This window comes from Lethenteron reissneri, chromosome 30 (assembly GCF_015708825.2).
Source record: "Lethenteron reissneri isolate LAM-NWPU_2019-01 chromosome 30, ASM1570882v1, whole genome shotgun sequence".
Lineage (NCBI taxonomy): Eukaryota > Metazoa > Chordata > Hyperoartia > Petromyzontiformes > Petromyzontidae > Lethenteron > Lethenteron reissneri.
The window spans coordinates 12662938-12686796 of record NC_083808.1 but is presented as its reverse complement, the minus strand read 5'-3'; the positions used below and the strand labels follow the sequence as shown (position 1 = coordinate 12686796).

Genomic DNA, 23859 nt, shown 5'->3' with positions numbered 1-23859 from the left:
CTCTGTGTATTGTCTGCAGACTGTACTCCTCAGCTGTAAAAAAAAACTGATTCAAAGGCTTGAACAAGAGACCTCAAATTTGCAGTTCAGGACGCTGATGCAAGCATGAGCTTCTGGGATGGTTTTTTGTGTTGTGCCATCTATAATATGGGATGATTGCTGTGCCTCACCTTTGCCTGAAGCCAGTCACAGCTTGTGACAAACTCTGACAGGCCGTTTCCAACACGTGCTACCTCCTTAATGAGCTGCGTGGATAAACCTTGTCCAATCCCAATCGCAAAGCACCTGTGCACAAGCGGTATCCTCATCATCCGCAGCCGACATCGACGCAATAAAAATCACCAATAACTGCATGACCATAGGGTACATGACATGCTATATTGGACAGACGGGACGCAACATCAGCGTAAGACTATAAGAACACCAAAGAAACATTAAATTGTCTCAAACACAACTATCGGCAGTGGCAGAGCATGCTTGTCAACAAGGACACTCAATTGATTTTGATAACTTTGAAGTGTTGGGTAAAACGAATTATTACTGGCCAAGACTAATTAGGGTCACTACTGACGATGCGCTCCCCAAATTTCACCAGGCTCACTGTTCATGAACTCTTGGAAGTGCTTGCACAAAGGATAGTAACATCTCATCCTGTGTTCTTTGGAATCTGAATATCTGGACTTGTCCAGTGACTGCTGAGAAAGATCAGCTGACAACAGGGGAAAGTCCTTGTGGCGGCACGGAGAGACGGCTGACAGGAGGGAATAGACCCCACTGGGACAGTCATGGGTTAGCTTCCCATTTCTGTAGTTTCCCATGCTTCGCAGTATGTTGAAAACACCCGATTTAGCTACAGAAAGTCAACATACGAGAATACCCCTAGAGTCTGCGAGAGCGGGGGCGGAAGATGACTCATCGACTGACAACATGGTAACGACTGGACCGGAAACGACTACGAGTAATGAGAGCACAGCACAAGAGAACACCACAGCAACTGTCACAAGTTCCGCTGCAACAGCAGGCCACAAACAGATGCAGGTATGTGTCTGTGGTTGGAGGAAAGTTACATCACACCATGGGTTGAGGATCCACCAGGGGAAGAAGGGGTGTTTGGGTAAAGAGAGACAGAGGCCTCGCATTGATTACTTTCTGCGAAAGCGATCAAATCAGTCGAATGAAGCACAGCAACTGGACGCAAACCATAGTTTGCAGTGCATCAGTACCACTGTCATGGAGGACGTAAACTCAAGCACCGAAGTAACAACTGAGGTGGAACCAACAACAGGAGTGGAACTCACCCAGCCTCCGAGACCTGCAATCGAGAGGAGACTACCAGGGCACAGACCGTATGTGAAGTGGCCTGGCGCCAGTGACAAGAAGTTGTGGGAAACAGTGAATACTGACCTTACCTTGACCCTCGAGAAACTTCGAGGCACTGTGGAGAAGAAGTTGGAGAGGATGGGGGACATCATCTATGAGTACGGGGCAGAAAGCTTTGGAGTGCAAGAGGCAAAAGGCGGGAGAAAGGTTCCAACCCCACCAGTTTCCAGGAGGCAACAAGAAATCAAGCGCCTCGTTCAAGAAAGGAGACAGCTTAAGAAACAGTGGAAGAAAGCCTCGGAAGTGGAAAAGGAGGGCATAGAGGCACTTCAGGCTGACATCAAAACCCGGTTGGCATCCCTCCGTAGAGCAGAGAACCTACGGAAGCGCAGAAGGAAGAAAGAACAAACTAGAACTCGATTCTATAAAGATCCCTTCAAGTTCCTTAAAAGTCTCTTCACGAAGGAAAAAAGTGGAGTTCTAAAAACAACAAAGAAAGACCTGGAAGAGCACCTGAGAACAACAAACTTTGACTCAAAGCGACATGAACATCTGGCCATCCCATCAGATATCCCACCCATTGAACCCCCGGAACATCATATTGAGACCAGCCCTCCGACATGGAAAGAGGTGGAAAACACAGTTCGAAGGGCAAGAACAGCATCAGCCCCGGGGCCAAATGGAGTCCCGTACAAAGTGTATAAGAACGCACCAGACGTCCTGAGGTTCCTCTGGAGGCTTATGAGAACAGCTTGGCAAAAGAAGATAATACCCAAAGTGTGGCGTAGGGCAGGCGGGGTCCTGATCCCTAAGGAGAAGGATGCAGTGAACATCAGCCAATTCCGCCCAATCTCCTTACTGAATGTCGAGGGTAAAATCTTCTTTAGGATCATTGCCCAGAGGATGGCCGAGTACCTGCAAAGGAATGCGTACGTCGATACATCTGTACAGAAGGCAGGAATATCAGGGTTCTCTGGCTGCTTGGAACATTCCAGCATGATCTGGCACCAGATCCAAATGGCCAAGGTGGAGAAAAGGGACCTCCATGTAGTCTTCCTCGACCTCGCCAATGCATTTGGCTCTGTGCCCCATGAACTCCTGTGGTCTGCCTTCAGATTTTTCCACATACCGGACACCATCACAACCCTGGTGAAGTCGTACTTTCAGGATCTGCAGTTCTGCTTCACCACCTCAGAGTTCACCACCTCATGGCAATGCCTGAATGTAGGTATAATGGCGGGATGTACCATTTCTCCATTGGCATTCATAATGGCAATGGAGGTTATCATCAGATCCTCAAAATGGGTTGCTGGTGGACAGCGAGTCGACTCTGGTTTTCGCCTCCCTCCACTCAGAGCCTACATGGACATCATTACAACATTGACCACCACTGTCCCATGCACCAGGAGACTGCTCAGAAAACTCGAGGAGAACATCAGCTGGGCCCGTATGAAGATTAAACCATCCAAGTCACGCAGCATCTCGATTGTGAAGGGAGTACTCTGTGACCTGAAATTCTTCATCGGAGATGACCAAATCCCAACAGTGTCTGAGCAGCCGGTAAAAAGCCTTGGAAGGTGGTATGATGCAAGCCTGAAGGACAAAGACCAGGTGCAACAGCTGCGCAAAGACATCAGTAGTAGCCTACAGTCCATCGACAACACCCAGCTACCTGGAAAGTTAAAGGCCTGGTGTCTGCAGTTTGGTCTCCTACCCCGGGTGTTGTGGCCCCTAGCAGTGTATGAGGTTCCAATCTCAACAGTGGAGACGATGGAAAGAGGAGCCACGAGCTACTTAAAGAAGTGGCTCGGAGTTCCACGATGCCTTACCACCATAGGCCTCTATGGAGATGGTGTCCTCAAGCTGCCCCTCACCAGTCTAACCGAGGAATTCAAGTGTGCAAAAACCAGGCTCCAGATGACACTGAATGAATCTCGAGACCCAGTGGTGAGCAACAACGCGCCGACCTTGGCAACTGGGCGCAAATGGAGGCCAGGAAAAGCAGTCCAGGAGGCAACAGCAGCCCTCAGACATGCTGACATTGTGGGTCATGTTCAGCAAGGGAGAGGAGGCCTTGGGCTAACTAGCCGTGCTGCTTGGAGTAAGGCCACTGCACCAGAGCGGCGGAAGATGGTAGTGCAGGAAGTACGCCATCAGGAGGAGGCTGCAAGGTGGGCCAAGGCAGTCTCTCTTGCCAAACAAGGACAGTGGACTCGATGGGACAGTGTGGAGAAGAGGAAGATCAGCTGGAAGGATCTGTGGGCCACGGAAGCGAGGCGGTTGAGCTTCTCCATCAGAGCAACATATGGCATCCTTCCAACACCAGTTAATCTTCACCAATGGTATGGTGAAGATCCGGACTGTGCCCTCTGTTCCATGCCAGCCAACCTCAGGCACATTCTCACAGGGTCTAAAACAAGCCTCACCCAAGGATGCTACACTTGGCGTCACAACCAAGTCCTTAAAAACCTTGCGTCCGCCCTGGAGGACAAGCGAGCTGCCACCAACTCCCTACCACCCCCAGCAGCATCACACCCCTTACGGACGACCTTTGTCCGCGAAGGGGCTAAACCACCGAAAAGCGGCTCTACACCAATAGAGCGAGACCAGCTGCGCTTGGCCCGCGACTGGAAAATGCTAGCTGACATTGGCCGGCAACTTGTGTTTCCTCCGGAGATCGCAACCACCACCCTAAGACCTGACGTGGTGCTCTGGTCCCGTTCGCTCAAGAAGGTCTTTCATCATTGAGCTCACAGTACCCTGGGAGGACTCAGTAGATGAGGCTTATAAGCGAAAACATCTGCGCTATGCCGATCTAGCTGCCGAAGCACGGCATCATGGCTGGAACACAGAAGTCCGACCAGTGGAGGTGGGCTGCAGAGGTTTTGTGGCAACATCTACAACCAGACTGCTTAGAGACCTGGGAATTAAGGGCCAGAGCCAGCGTTCGGCAATCAAAGCTGTATCGGAGGCGGCAGAAGGCAGCAGTCAGTGGCTCTGGATGAAGAGGAAAGACCCCAGCTGGGCCCGAAAGTGAGAGGGCCAGGAGGTATGCAGTCAACAATGCTTGACTCAGGGAGGAGGACGCCCCTGCCATGCATAGTCCCATGGGATGTTGGCTACCAACAACAAGGCAACTCCTATGACTAATTGGGAATGGGACGCAAGCGTAGGATTGATCACCCTGTCGCTGGCCGCCTTTGGGGAGGGTGTATAGTATGAAAGGCCGAAACACCCTAGGAACCAAAGGGTCACTACTGACGATGCGCTCCCCAAATTTCACAAGGCTCACTGTTCATGAACTCTTGGAAGTGCTTGCACAAAGGATAGTAACATCTCATCATGTGTTCTTTGGAATCAGAGAATCCATTGAAATTGAGAGAAACAGAAATAACTTCAATCGCTCTGACAGCTACAGGCTTAGTGCGGCCTGGAAGCGTATTATTAAATAAATACAATTACAATTCCTTATAAGGGAAACAAATACCAATGAATAACAATTGATTGATTACCAATCTATATAATTACAAAACCCTCCCCCTCTTTGCCTCGAATCACTGCACCAGATTGAATTAAATGATGACGTCACCCTGCTGCTGCTCTATTTAAGACCGGGAGCAACAGGAGAGCTTCACCATTCCTGCCCGATGAAGCTGATTGTAATTACCAGCGAAACGTCATATTCAAATTTTTAAATGCTGTTGTTTCTCTCTTCAACACACCGGTGGGCTAAAGAAGTGAATTATTTTGTCCTTTTGAAAAACGTGACACATTTTTTACTGTTTGGCTGTGTCGGGTGGTGGAGGGTTATGACACATTTATAAATAACGCGATCTGACCCAAAAAAAACTATATTATGACCTATACTGTCGCATATCTGCCCCGACCAATTAACCAGCCAAACCCAATGCAGCATTTGTGCACAGTGGTGTAACTGTAATTTCTAATCGATGCTCACAAATCCGAGAGATTCAGATGCAGTAATGTAGTCTTTATCTCAGTACACACACTTGCTTCTAAAGTACAGTGAAACATTTTGGCAAGTTTTAAGCAGTCCGGTAACCTATTTGCGTAAATAAAAGGGGTGTCCAAAACTTGAACATTTTTGGGGCTGAAACGTATCGCAGGTTTAAAACACGGGGAGTCAATGGGAAATGCGGTGATTGTTTAAACGAGTGTTCGCTTATTGAGCAATTTTCGCGGAACTATCTTGCTCGTTACGAGACGACACGGCTGTATTCGATCACTGCGCTGATGAAGGTGTTGCGGGGAGGATGGCGCCAACGTTGATTTTTTGTTGCGCTGCCCTCTATTGCCCATTGATGCCAGCAAGATGTGCGTACTACTTTAGCATATTGGCACAAGACAGAGGAAAGTGAAAACAAATGACGACATGTGCAGTGGACACCTACAGAGCTATCTGCCCATAGGTCGTGATGATGATGATGCCCTCTATTGCCCACGACGCCTACTGCACCAGTACTTGTGCTTGGAGGTTCGCCTATGTATGTTGAACTTCTTTCACGCCATATGTAGCCAACGTGATAATCGGAGGTGCGGGGGAAGGACAACAAACTAAAAACAAAAAGCAGTTCCAAGCGAAGTCCAGGATCCACCTTGTTTAGCTTCCAAAGTCTGGCAGTTTTGGGTGCATTGTGAGTGATTTCAACAAAGGCTGTCAAAGGACTCCAAATACGTTTCTTAACATTACATAATGGTTGATGCGTGGCAGATTACCTGTGGTCCATGGAGTGATTTTTCACCTTTTTTATAACACCTTCTGTGTCCATAACCATCTCATCAGTCAGCAAGAAGAGCTGCAATCACACGAGGCAAGAAAAGTCATCATAACTAACGTTACCGCATCACGTGACTGTGATGGAATAACTGTGGTGCATTTCAACGCTGGCTAGTAAGCTTCATTCGTAAATTAAAGGGGACAAGTTTGTTTGTCAGTTAAGGATCTCAGACAATATTCTGCGAAGACCAGCACAGGTGGCGACCCAAGCTCTAACGTGTACCTTGCGGGGGTGGTCCGGCTTGCAGGGCTGTCTGTAGATGTCCGCCAGAGGCTCCAGGATATTTGTCCCACCCATGTCAGCGTTCGTGCCCTTCACGTGTGCCAGAGCGGCCTCCATTGTCTGCTGGTCGTACGGCGTGCTCTCGCTAAGAAACATTTTGCGTGGAAATTAATTTTGGATTTGGAACCTGCTTCATTCGGTTTCTTATAATAAAAGGTGGTAAGGTAGATAGGTGGGTGGGGAGCGCACAACACTATAAATCGGTGACCCCAATTCGATTCTCGGTCAAGGCTAACACTATTGGCAAGTGATACCAGAACCGGTTTAGACCTCTCTCCCTCCACCAATCCAAATTTACGGGCATTGTGAAGTTTGGTCACGTAAAACCACCCTGCCCAAGAGTATTAGGCCTACTCTTCCATGCCGTTCAAGCATCTTTGGAAAAGGTGGGAGTACCCATACTTTACCCAACCGCACACAACCTGCCGATTGACTAATGGTGGTATCCCCATTTATGCTGCTGGGTGGACCAAAAGTGGGGGGCGCGGTGAAGAAACTTGCCCATTGACTCAACTGCCATGCCAGGAGATCAGATCGGGCAGGCGACGTGTGGGTTGGTAACCCAGTGTGGCTGGAAGCATCCCTTTACCGAGGAAAGCCTTGCTCTCGAGAATATTAACCTTTTCACATTCTGATGGCGTACGTGTACATCATCGGTCTTCTGAATCAGAAGTAAAGGCCGTGCGGGAGGGCGTGTGGCACAGTTTGGCGCCAGCTATCATAGAGTGGGGTTGTGTCGCTACAGTTCTCTGCGGTGAGTGCAATGTCTTTTAAAACAGCGGTGCTACGCCTCTCTGAATTAAATTAACGCCGATCCGCTTGCACGTTCCGAGATTCGGCGGTGAACGGGACACCCACCCCTGCAACTTGCAAGCGTCTCGGAACGGGAAAGGGTGAATAACAAAGGAGACTCTTCCCACACGTCCGGAAGTGTCAGCTATATACGCTCTAGAGGGGGCCCCTTGAGCTTCCGCTAGCAGAGGCCCTTCCTTCAGCGGTGGCACGAGCGAGCAATTCCAGGGATGCACCTCTACCCTTTAGGAAGTCAACCCAGACTGACACAGGCTATCAGCCCCTGTGCCATTTGCCCACGTGGTTGGAACTTTACGTGTTGCTGCAGGACTGACGTGCTGCTGAAATCACCATATACATCAACATTTTTTTTTACTCCAAACAAGTTTAGCTAATTTTATTTCCTTCGCGCAACAAACTCACCCAAAAAGGGATATGTATCGGGTGCCAAATCTGTAGATGTTGAATAAACAACCCATGGGAAGACCCTTTATGAGCAGAATCAACGTTTCCTACAGACACAATGCGGAAATACAAACTCAGCAACAAACACTCACATTCAAATAATTCGTGCATTTGTTATTCGCGTCCTTAGCAGGTGCTATGCTTCACAGGCGGATACTCCGGTTTTGCCCTCCACGTTTAGAATCAACACGCGTTGAGAGTATGTGGCTGCTATAAATGTCCACGTGATTAGCCACTTCGTTTAGCTATCATTTGTTGCCAGGTCGCTTCTGAAAAATGGCTATATAGCTCAGTGGGCCTTACCTGGTAAAAGAAAAGTTTAAATAGTTTTAAATAATCTACAGTAGATTCACAGTAGGGGGCGATGTTGCCATGTGATTTTCGTAATGCAATTTGAGAGTAATTTTCTAAACTTTGGACTGACTGCGGCACACATGGGCTAATCTTCATTATTATGAGCATTAAGTGTGTTAGCAGCCATGTCACTGCTCACTGAAGCTAAATGTTTAACAAATTGTGAATTACATTTACAGTGAGGGAATAAAGTATTTGATCCCCTGCTGATTTTGTACGTTTGCCCACTGACAAAGAAATGATCAGTCTATAATTTTAATGTTAGGTTTCACAGAGGTCAGACGTTTCTTGTAGTTGGCCACCAGGTTTGCACACATCTCAGGAGGGATTTTGTCCCACTCCTCTTTGCAGATCTTCTCCAAGTCATTAAGGTTTCGAGGCTGACGTTTGGCAACTCGAACCTTCAGCTCCCTCCACAGATTTTCTATGGGATTAAGGTCTGGAGACTGGCTAGGCTACTCCAGGACCTTAATGTCCTTCTTCTTGAGCCACTCCTTTGTTGCCTTCGCCGTGTGTTTTGGGTCATTGTCATGCTGGAATACCCATCCACGACCCATTTTCAATGCCCTGGCTGAGGGAAGGAGGTTCTCACCCAAGATTTGACGGTACATGGCCCCGTCCATCGTCCCTTTGATGCGGTGAAGTTGTCCTGTCCCCTTAGCAGAATAACACCCCCAAAGCATAATGTTCCACCTCCATGTTTGACGGTGGGGATGGTGTTCTTGGGGTCATAGGCAGCATTCCTCCTCCTCCAAACACGACGAGTTGAGTTGATGCCAAAGAGCTCCATTTTTGTCTCATCTGACCACAACACTTTCACCCAGTTGTCCTCTGAATCATTCAGATGTTCATTGGCAAACTTCAGACGGGCATGTATATGTGCTTTCTTGAGCAGGGAGACCTTGCGGGCGCTGCAGGATTTCAGTCCTTCACGGCGTAGTGTGTTACCAACTGTTTTCTTGGTGACTATGGTCCCAGCTGCCTTGAGATCATTGACAAGATCCTCCCGTGTAGTTCTGGGCTGATTCCTCACCGTTCTCATGATCATTGCAACTCCACGAGGTGAGATCTTGCATGGAGCCCCAGGCCGAGGGAGATTGACAGTTCTTTTGTGTTTCTTCCATTTGCGAATAATCGCACCAACTGTTGTCACCTTCTCACCAAGCTGCTTGGCGATGGTCTTGTAGCCCATTCCAGCCTTGTGTAGGTCTACAATCTTGTCCCTGACATCCTTGGAGAGCTCTTTGGTCTTGGCCATGGTGGAGAGTTTGGAATCTGATTGATTGATTGCTTCTGTGAACAGGTGTCTTTTATACAGACAACAAGCTGAGATTAGGAGCACTCCCTTTAAGAGTGTGCTCCTAATCTCAGCTCGTTACCTGTATAAAAGACACCTGGGAGCCAGAAATCTTTCTGATTGAGAGGGGGTCAAATAATTATTTCCCTCATTAAAATTCAAATCAATTTATAACATTTTTGACATGCGTTTTTCTGGATTTTTTTGTTGTTATTCTGTCTCTCACTGTTCAAATAAACCTACCATTAAAATTATAGACTGATCAATTCTTTGTCATTGGGCAAACGTACAAAATCAGCAGGGGATAAAATACTTTTTTCCCTCACTGTATATATATTTTTTATTTTACTTGTGTGCCTCCTGGCGTCATATGGTATAGTGGTTGATAGAGACTGACCGGTATCTGCTTCTCAGTGTTCGTGGATGCCATTTAGCCTAATGAAGGCTTCTCCTCAGACCTTATTTGCTGCTGCACATGGCTGCACTACACCTGGAGCTCCACAACCCTAGAGCAGAGCCCGTAAGCCAGTATTTTCAGCTGGCTTATTATACTCATGACACGACACGTCTCCCACGATGAGGACATGGGACTGGAACTGACGTCAGTGGTGAGGAATTGTCCTGCTCCATTGTCATGGCATGTGACAGGAGAAAGTGAGCACGAATATTTCGGTAGTAATGTGCATAATAATGAGGATTGTTTGGAGTCCTAAGAACTCGCCGCATTAATATGGCGGGTTTGGCGCAGCACTGGCATGGTTCATTTGTACAGTGGAAATGAGATCCAATTGACCTACTTAACGTGATATATTCATGTGGACCTGACAATATTCCAGAGGAGTGTTTGTGGTACCTTGGCATTTGCGATAGGCTGACCCCTCATACTGCCTGAGCAGTCGATGATAAAAATGAACTCCCCATGCTCGGAGGTTGGCACTGCAGTCTGCTCCATATTACCCGGGGAGAAGTTCAGCATAGCCACGGTGTCCGCCAAGAATGAGACCTCTGGGAAACAAATACCAACGTCATCATAAGCAGCAACATCGGAAGTAGCGTCAACATTATGACTATCACCAGCACCATCACCACAATCTTCACCAAAACCACCAACAAAACAAACACTCTTGCTGCCAAAACCAACCATCACGAACATGACCAATACCACCACAAACAATTCTTATGACCATCGCCGCGAAAACTACCAACAACCCCATCACCTCCACCACCACGTCAGCAATGTTCATAGTCACAACTACCACCTAACTAAACCACCATTAGTATCACCAACAGAACTAATGACACTATCAACACCGCAAAACTAACAACGCAACACGTCAACTCTGACAGGTTACGGAACATACCAGGTTTTATGGGTTAACCGAGTTGACTGGCAGATGCTCCTCCGTCTCGCATTGCTATTGGAGATCGGCTGCGTCTAACTGCCCAGTAACATCATTCATGAGCCCCCTCCACAGTGGCTGATTCTGGTGCCAGTCATGACTGTACGGTACTGGCACCAGCGGTCCTCATGTATTATACCAGCCCACCTCTTGCGTACTTAAAAAAACACACGTAAAATTATACTTCGTAAATCGGAATGGCTTTTCCCATGAACTTCAAACTGAACTAAAAATTAGAGATGTGTTTCGGACAGTCATTCCAACTCTACTCCTAACCTAAAAATATACACCTATTTCACTTTTTACAATACAAAAATTATGTGAATACCTCTTCAGGGAACTTACAAAAAGATCTACATGTTGGCATGACTAAATCTAAACTAAAACTAGGAACTAAATTGTGTTTTATTTTACCAGGTAAGGCGCACTGAGCTATAAAGCTCATTTTCAGACGCAACATCTGTATCACAAATAGCACAACGAAGTGGCTTATCATAATGTGGAAATTTTATAGCAGCTAAATTATCTAAATGCGCGTTGATTCTAAATGTGGAGGGGAAAACCAGAGGACCCGGAGAAAAATCCACGCATCCACGGGGAAAACATGCAAACTCCAAATATACAGGCGTTAGGGTCGGGGCCGAACCCACGACCTCCTGTATACCAGGCGAGGTAGTTAACATCTCGCCAAAGTGGCGTGTGATGTACGAAGTTTAAGGAAAACATCTAAAGATGCCTGGATGGATTTGTTTTCCTCTTTGGTGTGGTATAGCGCCTTGTAACAACGCAGGGCACTCTCCATCGTCCGAGAACAATGAATGCCGCGTTCCATATCTGTGTCGTCTTCTTTGAGGATGTCCACAGCTGTAGATTATTTCTTTTTTTATCTCATTATGGATTAGATGGGTGTATATAGTTTAAGTGATAATTGTGTTGAAAAATTATTTTGTCATTCAACCGGCACCACACTGTACAAATACAGTGGCACAGTCACGAAAGCATGGCATAGCCTCCAGCACAACCATTATAGAGGTTGCACTCATTACACACAAAATACTTGCCACAAATGAACCACAAAACCTTGCTGATCTCGTCAAAGAGCATAAACCATCATGCATACTCTGGTCATCCTTGCAGCGGCTTTTAGCTAACCATCAAACAAAAACGGTCACCGCTTATGCGGCCGTCTGGAACGCTCTTCCTTCCGATGTTATGAAGCCACTGGAGCTATGCACTTGTAATCATCTAGATTGAAAACTAATTTCTTTAAAACTGCTTTGTGTTTAAGTTTGTTGTCCTTCCCCTGCACCTCCGATTAGCACGGCTGGCTACGTACGGTACGAAAGTAGTTCAACATTCTTCATACGAACATACATACAAGCACAACACCCTGCGTAGTAGCTTTTAACATTTGCCTACTATTAAGCCCAAGAGGGACGAGGGCCTCCTGCTGCGAACAGACACCAGTGGGGGTTGCACCGCCTTGCTCCATCGCACCGCTCGTACAGCCCCAATGCATTTCCCCCGACCACCACGTGCTCACCTGACACTGGTAGGCCAGGCTCCACGAGTGCAAAAGGTTGATTTTTCTGCTCATAGCTAATCAGGACCTCAATGTCGTGATCAAACCTGAAGTCTCCTTCCAGAGACACCTGTTGGGGAGTTCAGAACACACAGTCACTGTTTTCAGGGTTTGCTAGATGACACACTTTTCTCAACATATCAGAGTGAATAAACACATTATAGGCAGTCCTCAATATGAGAGACAGGGGTGTGTAGCCATCATAAGGCATGGTTATAAACCACAGTCGAAAAACATTAACATGATATATTCTTATAATGTAACAGAAAGCATGTGCGTTGTATATTGTTATAATGATTAGAAGAGTAATGACAGGCTTATGTTGAGTGAGCTGCTGTTGAGGAAACTTTAAGTGTTTGTTATTCGTAAATATTATTCAAAGCTCGTGAACAAAACAATAAACATGATATTGCAAAGTCATGGAAAACTGCTATGATGATAATCTTCCTATCGTAACATTTCATGTCGCACAGTATCGTGAAAAAATTATACCCTAATGATTAGTAAGTACATTGAGCAAACATCTGAGATCCTGCATTTGGGACAGAGTCGTGGGTTAGGCATGCATTTGTCACGACCTTCTAAGTGTGAACGTGGTTTTTTCGAGTGTCCAGATTGATCGTCTCAGCTCACTTATTAATAGTTGCGCTATGCCTCCAACCCCCATCTGAGAATAGTGATTAGCCTTTAAGAAAACGAATGTCTGAGAATATTAAATAAAATATTCTCTTTTTTCCCCCTCTATATTTCCCCCCTTTTTAAACTTTGTCATTTTGTATTTCCCTGGTATGTGTACTGTACGCTGCTTTGAGATGCTGTGGCATATCGGCAATCCCCCGCAGTCGAGGATGATTGTCTTTCCATCAATGTCCTATCTGTGGATGCAAAGACGACAGGATTGACAGAATCTCGAGTCGCAGCTCGGGCGCGTGTTTTCGAGCGGGTTGGGTGCCCCTGGGTTGTTGATTTAGTCTCCAACGCACTGTTCCTGCCACTCCCGCTTTTCCTGCGCCTGTCATAATCGTAGAATTTTCAAGTGCAGAGATCCTTGCAACAGCTTCTTCCACCACTTCTTCATGTTGGCCTTGAGGACATCTTTTAAGTTCCTTCTCTGCCCTCCTCTTGAGTCTTATGCCTTGACTAAGCTGGGAGAATACACCTTCATTTGGGAATCTGGACTTGGACATGTGGACAACGTGGCTGGCCAAGGAAAGTTTATGTGGACTGATCACCTAAATGTTTATGGTTTTTGCTTGTGAGACGATGCTCATGTTGGTTCATCTGTCTTCCGACTAGATTCGAATAATCTTCCACAGGCAGCATTGATTAATAAACTAAACTAACACTTATTTTAGCAGGTAAGGCCCACTGAGCTATATAGCTTTTTTCAGAAGCGACCTGGAAACAAATGATAGCTCCACGAATATAATGCAGTAATGTGGCCTGGCTACCATAGGCCACGTCACCGTAATATATTCACCGCAGCAGCATACCTGTTGAAGCGTATGAAGCAATGACATTATGGCGATCATTTTGCATGGAGTGACTTCATGCATGGTACCGTCTTCCTTGCAGATATTTGGCTGGTGCAGTGGGCGTCACGTCATTACCCCTAGTAACCACTGCCATGCCCCTAGATTTGCGATGTATGTACAGTATGCTGAACTTCTTTTGCACTGTGCGTAGCCAAACGTGCTTATCGGAGGTGTGTGGGAAGGACAACAAACTAAACACAAAAAGCAATTCAAAAGAAACTCGTTTTCAATATAGATTTTAAAGTGCAATGGCTTCCTAATATTGGAAGGAAGAGCATTCCAGACGGCCACAGAAGCACAATCTAAAAATGTGGACGATGCAGCGACCGTCTTTGTGCGATCTCAGCCGGACTCAACATTTACTTTAATATCTTTACATTTTACCCTTTGGTATTGCAACGACTACTACAGTCGCAGTCTGCTGTTTCATGACGAACATTTTCCATTTATTTTCCCAGCGTGCCCGCTGAATGACGACGCAAGTTTCTTAAATCCTCGACCAGCCCTCTGTCACCACACACACTATCAATAGGTACACCACAATTGGTCAATCGACAGGTTGTGTGTCCAGCGTGGAAGAGTAGACCCAGAGAGGTTCTCTAGAGCTCCCTCTGGCGGAGGCCTTTCCATCAGCAGTTGCATGAACACTTCATTTCACGGCTGCAACATTTCCTTTTACCAGAGAGCAGCAACTGTAAGCAGCGAGACCCACCTGGGCTGAGGTTTTGCCAGGCTCGGTGAACGCCACGGGCCCCAAGAGGTCACTGGGAGAGGAGACGTCGAGGATTCCTCCAGGATTCTCTGCCGTGAGCGTGAAGGAGAGCGTGTATGGCACGTTCTGCGAGGGCGCCAGGTACTCCCACGGGATCCTCGAGCCTAGCAACGACAAAGCGGTGGCGTGATAGCTCTCCCATGCGTTTCCAAAGTTGTGCTGCGTGTTTAGCGTGATGGCTGACGCTTCACTCTTTGTGGCAAGACCTTCTTCGCCAAGGTGGCGATATGTTAACTACCTCGCCTGGAATGCAGGAGGTCGTGGGTTCGATCCTGACCCTGACGCCTGCTGTATATTTGGAGTTTGCATGTCATCTCCCCGTGTTCACGGGTATTTTTCTCCGGCTCCTCCGGTTTTCCTTCCACATTTAGAAACACACAGAGTATTTGGCTGCTATAAATTTCCACGTGATAAGCCACTTTTTTCAGCTATAAGTTGTGGTGACCACGTTGCTTCTGAAAAAGAGCTATATAGTTCAGTGGGCCTTACCTGGTAAAATAAAGAGTTTAAATAGTTTTAAATAGTCTACAGAATATTCACAGTCGAGGGCTATGTTGCCATGCATCAAAACTTTGAACATGGGGTAATTTTATTGCATGACGTCACGAGATACAGTGATACCTCGGTTCACGAACTTAATTCGTGAACTGACTCTGGTCGTGAACCGAATTGGTCGTGAACCGAGGCACATTTTCCCATAGGGTTCAATGTAAATCCGGTTAATCCGTTCTGACCTTTTTTTTTGGTTTTTGAAGCACAAAAATATGAAACAAATGACAATACACATTACTGTAGTACTGTACAGTATAGTAATGTATAAAGAGAGAACACTAACCTTGCTTGAGATGACTTCTGGCATGGAGGATGGCGGGTGGGAGGCGGGTGGGAGGCGGTTATTGTTTGGGAGTCCAGTACAGTAAGCACTCAAACGGGTGAACTGTACAATACAGTAAGTACAGTATTGTACAGTACAGTAGTACAGTACAGTACTGTATGTGCTAAAAAGCACACCAAAAATCAAAAAGTCACTGAAAGTGTTTTCACAGTACTCACAGTACTTATTTCTGTGTCTCTGCTTCTCTCCACGATCTTCCTACAGGAAGTCACGACCATGTGACAGCCTGGAATTAGCATAAAAATTGCCGTGGCTCCTGTTCGTGAACCGAAGCGGAGTTCGTGAACCGGAGCATATTTTTATGAAATTTTCTGTTCGTGAACCGAGTTGTTCGTGAACCGAAGCGTTCGTGAATCGAGGTATCACTGTATTTAACTGAAACACGTTCCTTCGGAGTGGACAGCGCGGCGTTCGGGGGGGGGGCAGTTGGATGAGTGGGCATGTTGACCCTTCCCCCCCACCCTCCCCAACATCGTCAACCAATCGCGGCGTAGCTTGGTGTTCGGTGGGGAGGTGCATGGGTGGGCGGAATTCCGGATATGCACGACAGACAGACAGACACATAATCCCTGGTGGGCAGTGTGGAACCTGTTGTTCCTGCCTGTATAACACTGTAAGTAACTAAGACTCACACACACATACACTCACTCTCACACTCTGAGACTCACACACACTGTCTTGCCTCACGGCAGATGTGGAGCGTACGTTCACAGGAAGTTCCTGTTTTTTTATGCTAATTTTGGTCACGTGACCAGGAAGTGACGATGTTAGATTTCCACTGTACCACGCGGGCGTCGGCCATTACACAGATAAGTCAAGATGGCGGCACGCATCGCATCTCAGTGAGACCACAGCCGCACTTGTCCATTGTGGGAGCTTAAGAAGCATTATCTGTAAGTTTGTTTATATTCCTATAATATTGGCAATGCTGTTGTAATGTTGGAATGACCGTTATAGTGATGTAAATGCCTTTATGGTGCCGTTAAGTTGTTGTAGTAAATACGAGGCCTAGTTAGTAACGAAGCCTGCGACTTTCCTTATTGTGGATGTTACGTGTGATTTAGTAGGTCGAGTCAGACTTGTGCCTATGTTGCAATCCTGAGAGTAAAGATGACGAAGTATCTCATCCACAGTTTAGTGTTAAGTGTAATGCTGTAAATTTGGGGTGCAGTGGGATGAATACACGATGTGCCTGTATGCAACGCACCGGCTTGTGCCTTTGTCTAGTTGTTCAGTGGTAATGTAGGGGCCTGGTCCGTCCAGGATCTATTGTTATCTAAGACAATGTTCTGATGCTGTGGTGTTCATTGTGTTGGTGTTTCCGGATTATAACAGATGCTGTATATGTGTTTTGTCACCAGTTTTACCTTGTTACAATCAATAAATGACGATTGGAGTTGGACGTTCATCCTGGCTCCGAGGGTTTATTGAACGCAAGGTTATCTACTCGACTAAGCGGTGCAACGCAGCGCACAGCGAGGCCGAGATACACACACACTCACACTCTCAGACACACACACACTCACTCTCAGACTCACACACACACTCACATCTCACACTCTCAGACTCACACACACACTCACACTCTCAGACTCACACACACTCACTCTCACACTCTCAGACTCACACACACTCACTCTCACACTCTCAGACTCACACACACATACACTCACACTCTCAGACTCACACACACATACACTCACTCTCACACTCTCAGACTCACACACACACTCTCACACTCTCAGACTCACACACACACACTCACCCTCACACTCTCAGACTCACACACACTCACTCTCACACTCTCACACTCACACACACTCACTCTCAGACTCACACACACATACACTCACACTCTCAGACTCACACACACATACACTCACTCTCACACTCTCAGACTCACACACATATACACTCACCCTCACACTCTCAGACTCTCACACATACACACACTCACTCTCACACTCTCAGACTTACACATACACTCACTTTCACACTCTCAGACTCACACACACACACTCACTCTCTCAGACTCACACACACACTCACTCTCACACTCTCAGACTCACACACACATACACTCACTCTCACACTCTCAGACTCACACACACACTCACTCTCACACTCTCAGACTCATACACACACACTCACCCTCACACTCTCAGACTCACACACACTCACTCTCACACTCTCAGACTCACACACACTCACTCTCAGACTCACAAACACATACACTTACACTCTCAGACTCACACATACATGCACTCACTCTCAGACTCACGCACACACACTCACTCTCACACTTTTAGACTCACACACACACACTCACTCTCACACTCTCAGACTCACACACACTCACTCTCACACTCTCAGACTCACACACACACTCACTCTCACACTCTCAGACTCACACACACACACTCACTCTCACACACACACTCACTCTCAGACTCTCAGACTCTCAGACTCACACACACACTCACTCTCACACTCTCAGACTAGCACACACACACACTCACGCTCACACACACACACACTTTCAGACTCACAAACACACACACACTGTCATACTGTCAGACTCGCACACACATACACTCACTCTCACACTCTCAGACTCACACACACACACTCACACACACTCTCAGACTCACACACACACACTCACGCTCACACTCTGAGACTCACATAAACACACTCACTCTTACACTCTCAGACACACACACACACTCACATCTCACACTCTCAGACTCACACACACACTCACTCCCACACTCACACACTCACTCTCACACTCTAAGACATACACACACACTCACTCTCACACTCTCAGACTCGCACACACACACACTCACTCTCACACACACACTCTCACACTTTCAGACTCACACACACACTCTCAGACTCACACACACATACACTCACACTCTCAGACTCACACACACATACACTCACACTCTCAGACACACACTCACACTCACGCTCACACTCTCACTCACACACACACTCACTCTCACACTCTCAGACTCACACAAATACACTCACTTTTACACTCTCAGACACACACACACACTCACATCTCACACTCTCAGACTCACACACACACTCACTCTCACACTCACACACACTCACACTCTCAGACTCACACACACACTCACTCTCACACTCTCAGACTCGCACACACACACACTCACTCTCTCACACACACACACTCTCACACTTTCAGACTCACACACACACTCTCAGACTCACACACACATACACTCACTCTCACACTCTCAGACTCACACACACACTCACTCTCACACTCTGAGACTCACACACACACTCACTCTCACACTCTCAGACTCACACACACACACACTCACTCTCACACTCTCAGACTCACACACACACTCACCCTCACACTCTCAGACTCACACACACATACACTCACTCTCACACTCTCAGACTCACACACACACTCAGCGCGGCATTCAGGGGGGGGGGGGCAGTTGGATGAGTGGGCATGTTTACCTTCCCCCCACCCTCCCCGACATCTTCAACCCCCTTAACTATCGGCCCCTCCCCCTTGCTTAGGCACCTCCCCTTACCCCCCTCCCTCAGGCCCCTCCGCTGACCCCCCCTCTCTTAGGCCCCTCCTCTGACCACCCCCCCCCCCATATCCTTAGGCCCCTCCCCTGACTCCCCTTCCCTTAGGCCCTTCCCCTCTCCGTATCCGGCAGTAGGTTTCCACCAATCAAAGAGCTGCTTGTATTATATATTTATTTATGCACGACAGACAGACAGACAAAAAATCCCTGGTGGGCAGTGTGGAACATTGTTCCTACCTGTATTACTTTTTTGTTTGTAGGGTTATCACGCCCGCAGTAATACCCCAGATGGCCGCTTGATTGGCTCAGGAAGCACCACACCGTTCCCAATGAAGGGTGCCCGCGAATGTGGCTGAATGCTGCCATGGTAGCAACCACCGCTACGACGCCGAACCACAACGTGGTTCCAAGACCCCGCACACCCCCCACTCCGTGAGCACAGAGAGAAGCCGGTACCGTGTGGCGAGTAGCGGGGGTTGAGCACCGTGGGCAGACAGAAGCGAACGGCGCCATCTGGCCCCACGTCCAACTCCGACACAAACTCGAGCGTCAGCTCCGCCTCTTCGCCGGCGCCGAGGTTGCCCAGCACGCAGTGGAAGACGTCGCCGCACTCCTGCGACAGCTGGGCCGCCATGTGCCCCGTGGCGATGGCGTCATCGTACTCCTCGTCGGCCTGAAAATAAGGAAACCACAACTGGAATAACCTGCAGGCCGTGCGTGCCGTGGACGTGGAGTTTGGGTTCGTTTAGTACGCAGCTGTGTGCATCGTGTGCTCTCGTTTTACGTGGGACACTGCGGCTCATAAATACATCATTGGAAGTTCGTCGATGATAATGGATAAGTGTGGTGGTATAACTCATAAGACAAAGATCGCCCGTGTAGCCTATAACACGCTGAAGAGGCAAGCGCTATTGGTGAGCACCTATGAAGGCGGATATGGCCAGCACCACGCCCGGCCGCCTTTGTTTCCCCAGTGGCGATGTTTACTTATCATACCAGGTCACTCATTTGAGGCTCATTCAAACTAGGGGATGTCCAGAACCGGTTCAGATATTCGCCACTGTTATTGGTCGTGAGTGGAAATCGAACTCGGGTAGCCAGGTTCGTAGGGCAGTGCTTTGGCAACTGCAGTGCTCTCCCCACTTCATACATGTGGAGTTAAACTGAGTCGCAGATGCACTTCTTGGAGGCAACACATTTATTAATACCAACACACGGGGTACTACCCCTTATCACATTAACAACCTATGGTGGTGACCACCAGGCTAACTGCACTAATTACACGGTAACTAGTGCAGTTGGTGACTGTAGGACGTAGAATGTAGAACGTAGATTCTTCAGTCGTGGCTGGCTCCGCCAATGGCCACGACCACCTTCCAGAATCCTCGAGCAGGATCTCGACCCTGACACGTGACCACCCCTAGCCCCCACCTGAGGGCCCTGTGTAGACTTTACCAGTCACGTGGCCTTCGGGGTCAACCAGAGTGCCACGGCCTATAGTAACCCCATTCCGTAGCCGGCACTCTCACACCCTATCCTGTAGCGGTCGGCACTGCACGCCAAGCGTGGTGCCACTCAGCGCTCATTGAGCCCCTCTAGGGCCGGTACTATACCCACATATTCGTTGTGCCCGCGATGTCAATACACCGCACGCCGTGCCTCTCTAGGGCCGGCATTACACAGTGACATCTGCGATGTCACTCCACATGTGTAGTGACATCAGGGATGTCACCGAATGGTGCCGGCACGGGAGGGTCGTGGCGTGCGATGTTCCTACGTCGCGGACAGCACTGGGCGGGTTGCTGTGTGATGCCGGCTTTACTATCGCACGGCGTGCGATGCATTGTCATCGCGTACACCCCGTAGATGGGTGTAGTACCAGCTCTAGCGGGGCTTGGTGAGCACTGGGATAGCATAGGCACTGCACATAGTGTGGAGTGCGGGCTCCCACAAGGGGGAGCTTGTCAGCCCAGGGGCAGGGTTGCCCTGGGCCATGGCACTCTAGTTGACCCCGTAGACACGTGATCCGGAGTGTCCACAGAGAGGGCCCCAGGTTAGGGGGGCTAGAGGGTGATCACGTGTCTGGGGAGAGCTCTCGAGAGGGATCTAGAGAGAGGGAGCTAGAACGTTCGAGAAGGCGGGCGGGGCCTGGGCGGAGCCAGCCCCGACCCGGGAGGATATAAGGTGGGTCTTTGAGAGGGACCGGGGTCGATTAATTCTACAAGCTGGAAATTCCACGCCCTACAAGGCATCAACACGTGGCCGTAACTCCTCCATATAGTGTAGTTAGCTGGGTGGTCACCACCCTAGGCTGTATCTGGTAAAGGGACAGTTACCCCTTTGTATATACGTGTTATAATAAATGTGTTGCCTCTAAAGAATAACGTCTGCGAGTGAGTTGAACTCACTCCACATGCAAAGACAAAGCCTTAAAAGGCTGTTGGGGCATGTACTGTTAGCAAGCAACTATGAAGGCCGGCACAGCACACGAGAGGGTGGGTGGCCAGCACCACTTCTCTTTGGCGATGTTAACACACTGCACCAGGTACTCATTTGATGCTGAGTCGACCTAAGGGAGGCCCAGGACCGACTCAGATTATCGTCCCTGGTTTTGGCCATGAGCAGGGATCGAACTCGGCTCGCTGGGTTCGCAGAGCAGCGTAGCTCCAACCGCTGCACCACCGCTCCCCAATACACTTGGGCGCACGCAGATGCGCACAGACGCACACACGCGCACGCACAGACACGCACGCACACACACAGACACACATGCACATACACGCACAGACACGCACGCACACACACAGACAAGCACACACACACACAGACACGCACACACACGCGCACCTCCGATTTTTCCTTTACTGCCGCGACGATCTCTCGGTCTCCGACGCGGGCGCGGAACGCGTGCACCGCCGAGTCGTCGTTGAGCGGGAAAAAGTAGGAGGGCTCGACGGGGAAGGCCTCCTTGTTGTGGTAGATCATGGAGGCCACCACGTCGGCCACGAAGCCCTGCACCAACACCTTCACGGCAACGCTTCGCAGAGGCACCACTGGAAGCGACCACAGGAGCGGGAAATCATTGATCAGTGGCGGAACTATCGTTTATCGGCGGCAAAATATCCAACGTGACCGCCAACACCATAACGAATTCGCATCACCACCAGAACCACCACCATTATAAGTAACACGTCACCGTGAGTAGCAGCAGCATCCTCCTCACTGTTGTGGCCATAACTTTCGACATTTAGAGACGAGAGAGTACTGCTTGTTGTTCAAGGCATCAGCTACTACTGGAGTAGTGGTCCTTAACCTGGGGTGCACGCACCCGCTGAGGGTGCGAGACATGGCCATCTTCTTTTTAGAAGGTAAATCATCGAAACAACGCACGGGCACAAAAGTACAACTACGTTGTTTCATCAAACCCTATGTATATATTAACATTATTACATTTTTTCTTATGATTGAGAAACCAAAGGGATGCAAGGCTGCAGTAAAGGTTTAAGAACCACTGCATTCGACCTAGCCGGGTAAGATGGCGTCGTCATCATTTTCCACTGCAACAACCGGGCCGGGGCCGTGCCAAGCCAGCCCGGCACAGCGCCAGGCCACTGAATAAGTCGAGGCGTATGTAGACGGCCTGACGACGCCACACACAATGAACGGCGCCGTTAGCCCCGCTCTTGGCCCTGATTGATGCCAAGCCAGATTGTGACGCCGCGCAAGGTCAGCACATTGCGGTGTTAGGATCTGGTTCGGCACGGAAACCCGTCCGTATTGTTAGGCTGGCCGCACTTTGAGGTGTGGGCGATTATTCGTTCTCTGGCCCATCCGGGGATGTTCCAGTGGGAATACGGTGTACGGGCCTACATGGCAGAACAGCTCGTAAGTCGCCAAAGCGTTGAGAACTACGGTGGTGAGGTAGGTGACGAGCCACTCGTCACCACTCACCTCTCTCCTCATGCTCGTGATGATAGACGAGGCCCCGATGCATCGTTCCGGCCGAGATCTCCGTTCAGTGCAACACCGTTGCCTGCTCAATACAGAAGTGAGTCAGCTGCGATTGTCCACACACCTTTTGAATGCGACGGGCACAACGAATCACACACTCACTCTTCTGCAGTAGGCCTCGGCAAGGTAAGGTAATTTACCCTTTTTACCGGGTAAAAGGTAAAGGTGTCGACATGCCATGGGGTAAGGTAAAGGGTAGGGTAAAGGTAGCTTGGTAGAATTAGGCGGTAGGGTAAAGTTAGCGCGAAGTATTACCCGGTAAATACGGTACCTTGTTTACCGCTAAAAGCTCCGTGGCGCAGTCCATTTAATAAGTAATATAAAAAAAAAACTAAAAAAAAAACGCTTTTATGAAATGTACCGTACGAGTAATGGCAGAACTCCACGACTCTAGGAAGTGGCCCTGAAGCTTGCCATAACGTAAGGGGCCGTGGTGATTTACAGCCAACGTCAGTTGAGCGTGGACAATTAGACCCAAGCCGAAACATAACATTTAAAAAAGAATGTTTAAAAACATGTCTTTTTTATGATAGAATATAGTGTTGTCATCAGTACGACATAAATATACCAAGTTTGCAGTCGATACCACATTGGTAAGTGGGTTAAAATTTAGTTACAAGATTTAAGGATACAACAACAACAACTTCTTCTTGGTTCTTTCGGTAAAGTCACGTAGAAGGGAAGTAATAAAATAATAAAAATAAAACATAATAAAATAAAATAATTCTCACGACGTTTCGGCTACAACGCAAGCAGCCGTCTCCT

The 23859-nt window shown here is 48.3% G+C and overlaps 1 protein-coding gene across 1 annotated transcript in view; it reads right to left on the bottom strand.

Moving 5' to 3' along the window:
* Nucleotides 1-23152, bottom strand: part of LOC133349535 (von Willebrand factor A domain-containing protein 5A-like) — a 47429-nt gene extending 24277 nt beyond the window's left edge. The window contains exons 1-10 of the mRNA XM_061563075.1: nt 23035-23152; nt 21931-22136; nt 19540-19756; nt 14539-14702; nt 12253-12361; nt 10163-10314; nt 7617-7705; nt 6342-6486; nt 6058-6137; nt 171-285 (exon numbers count right to left, since the gene is read on the bottom strand). Of these exons, the coding sequence (XP_061419059.1) occupies nt 171-285; nt 6058-6137; nt 6342-6486; nt 7617-7705; nt 10163-10314; nt 12253-12361; nt 14539-14702; nt 19540-19756; nt 21931-22136; nt 23035-23077 (1320 nt within the window). The 5' untranslated portion in view covers nt 23078-23152. The remainder of the gene's footprint in view (nt 1-170; nt 286-6057; nt 6138-6341; nt 6487-7616; nt 7706-10162; nt 10315-12252; nt 12362-14538; nt 14703-19539; nt 19757-21930; nt 22137-23034) is intronic.
* Nucleotides 23153-23859: the final 707 nt, after the last annotated feature.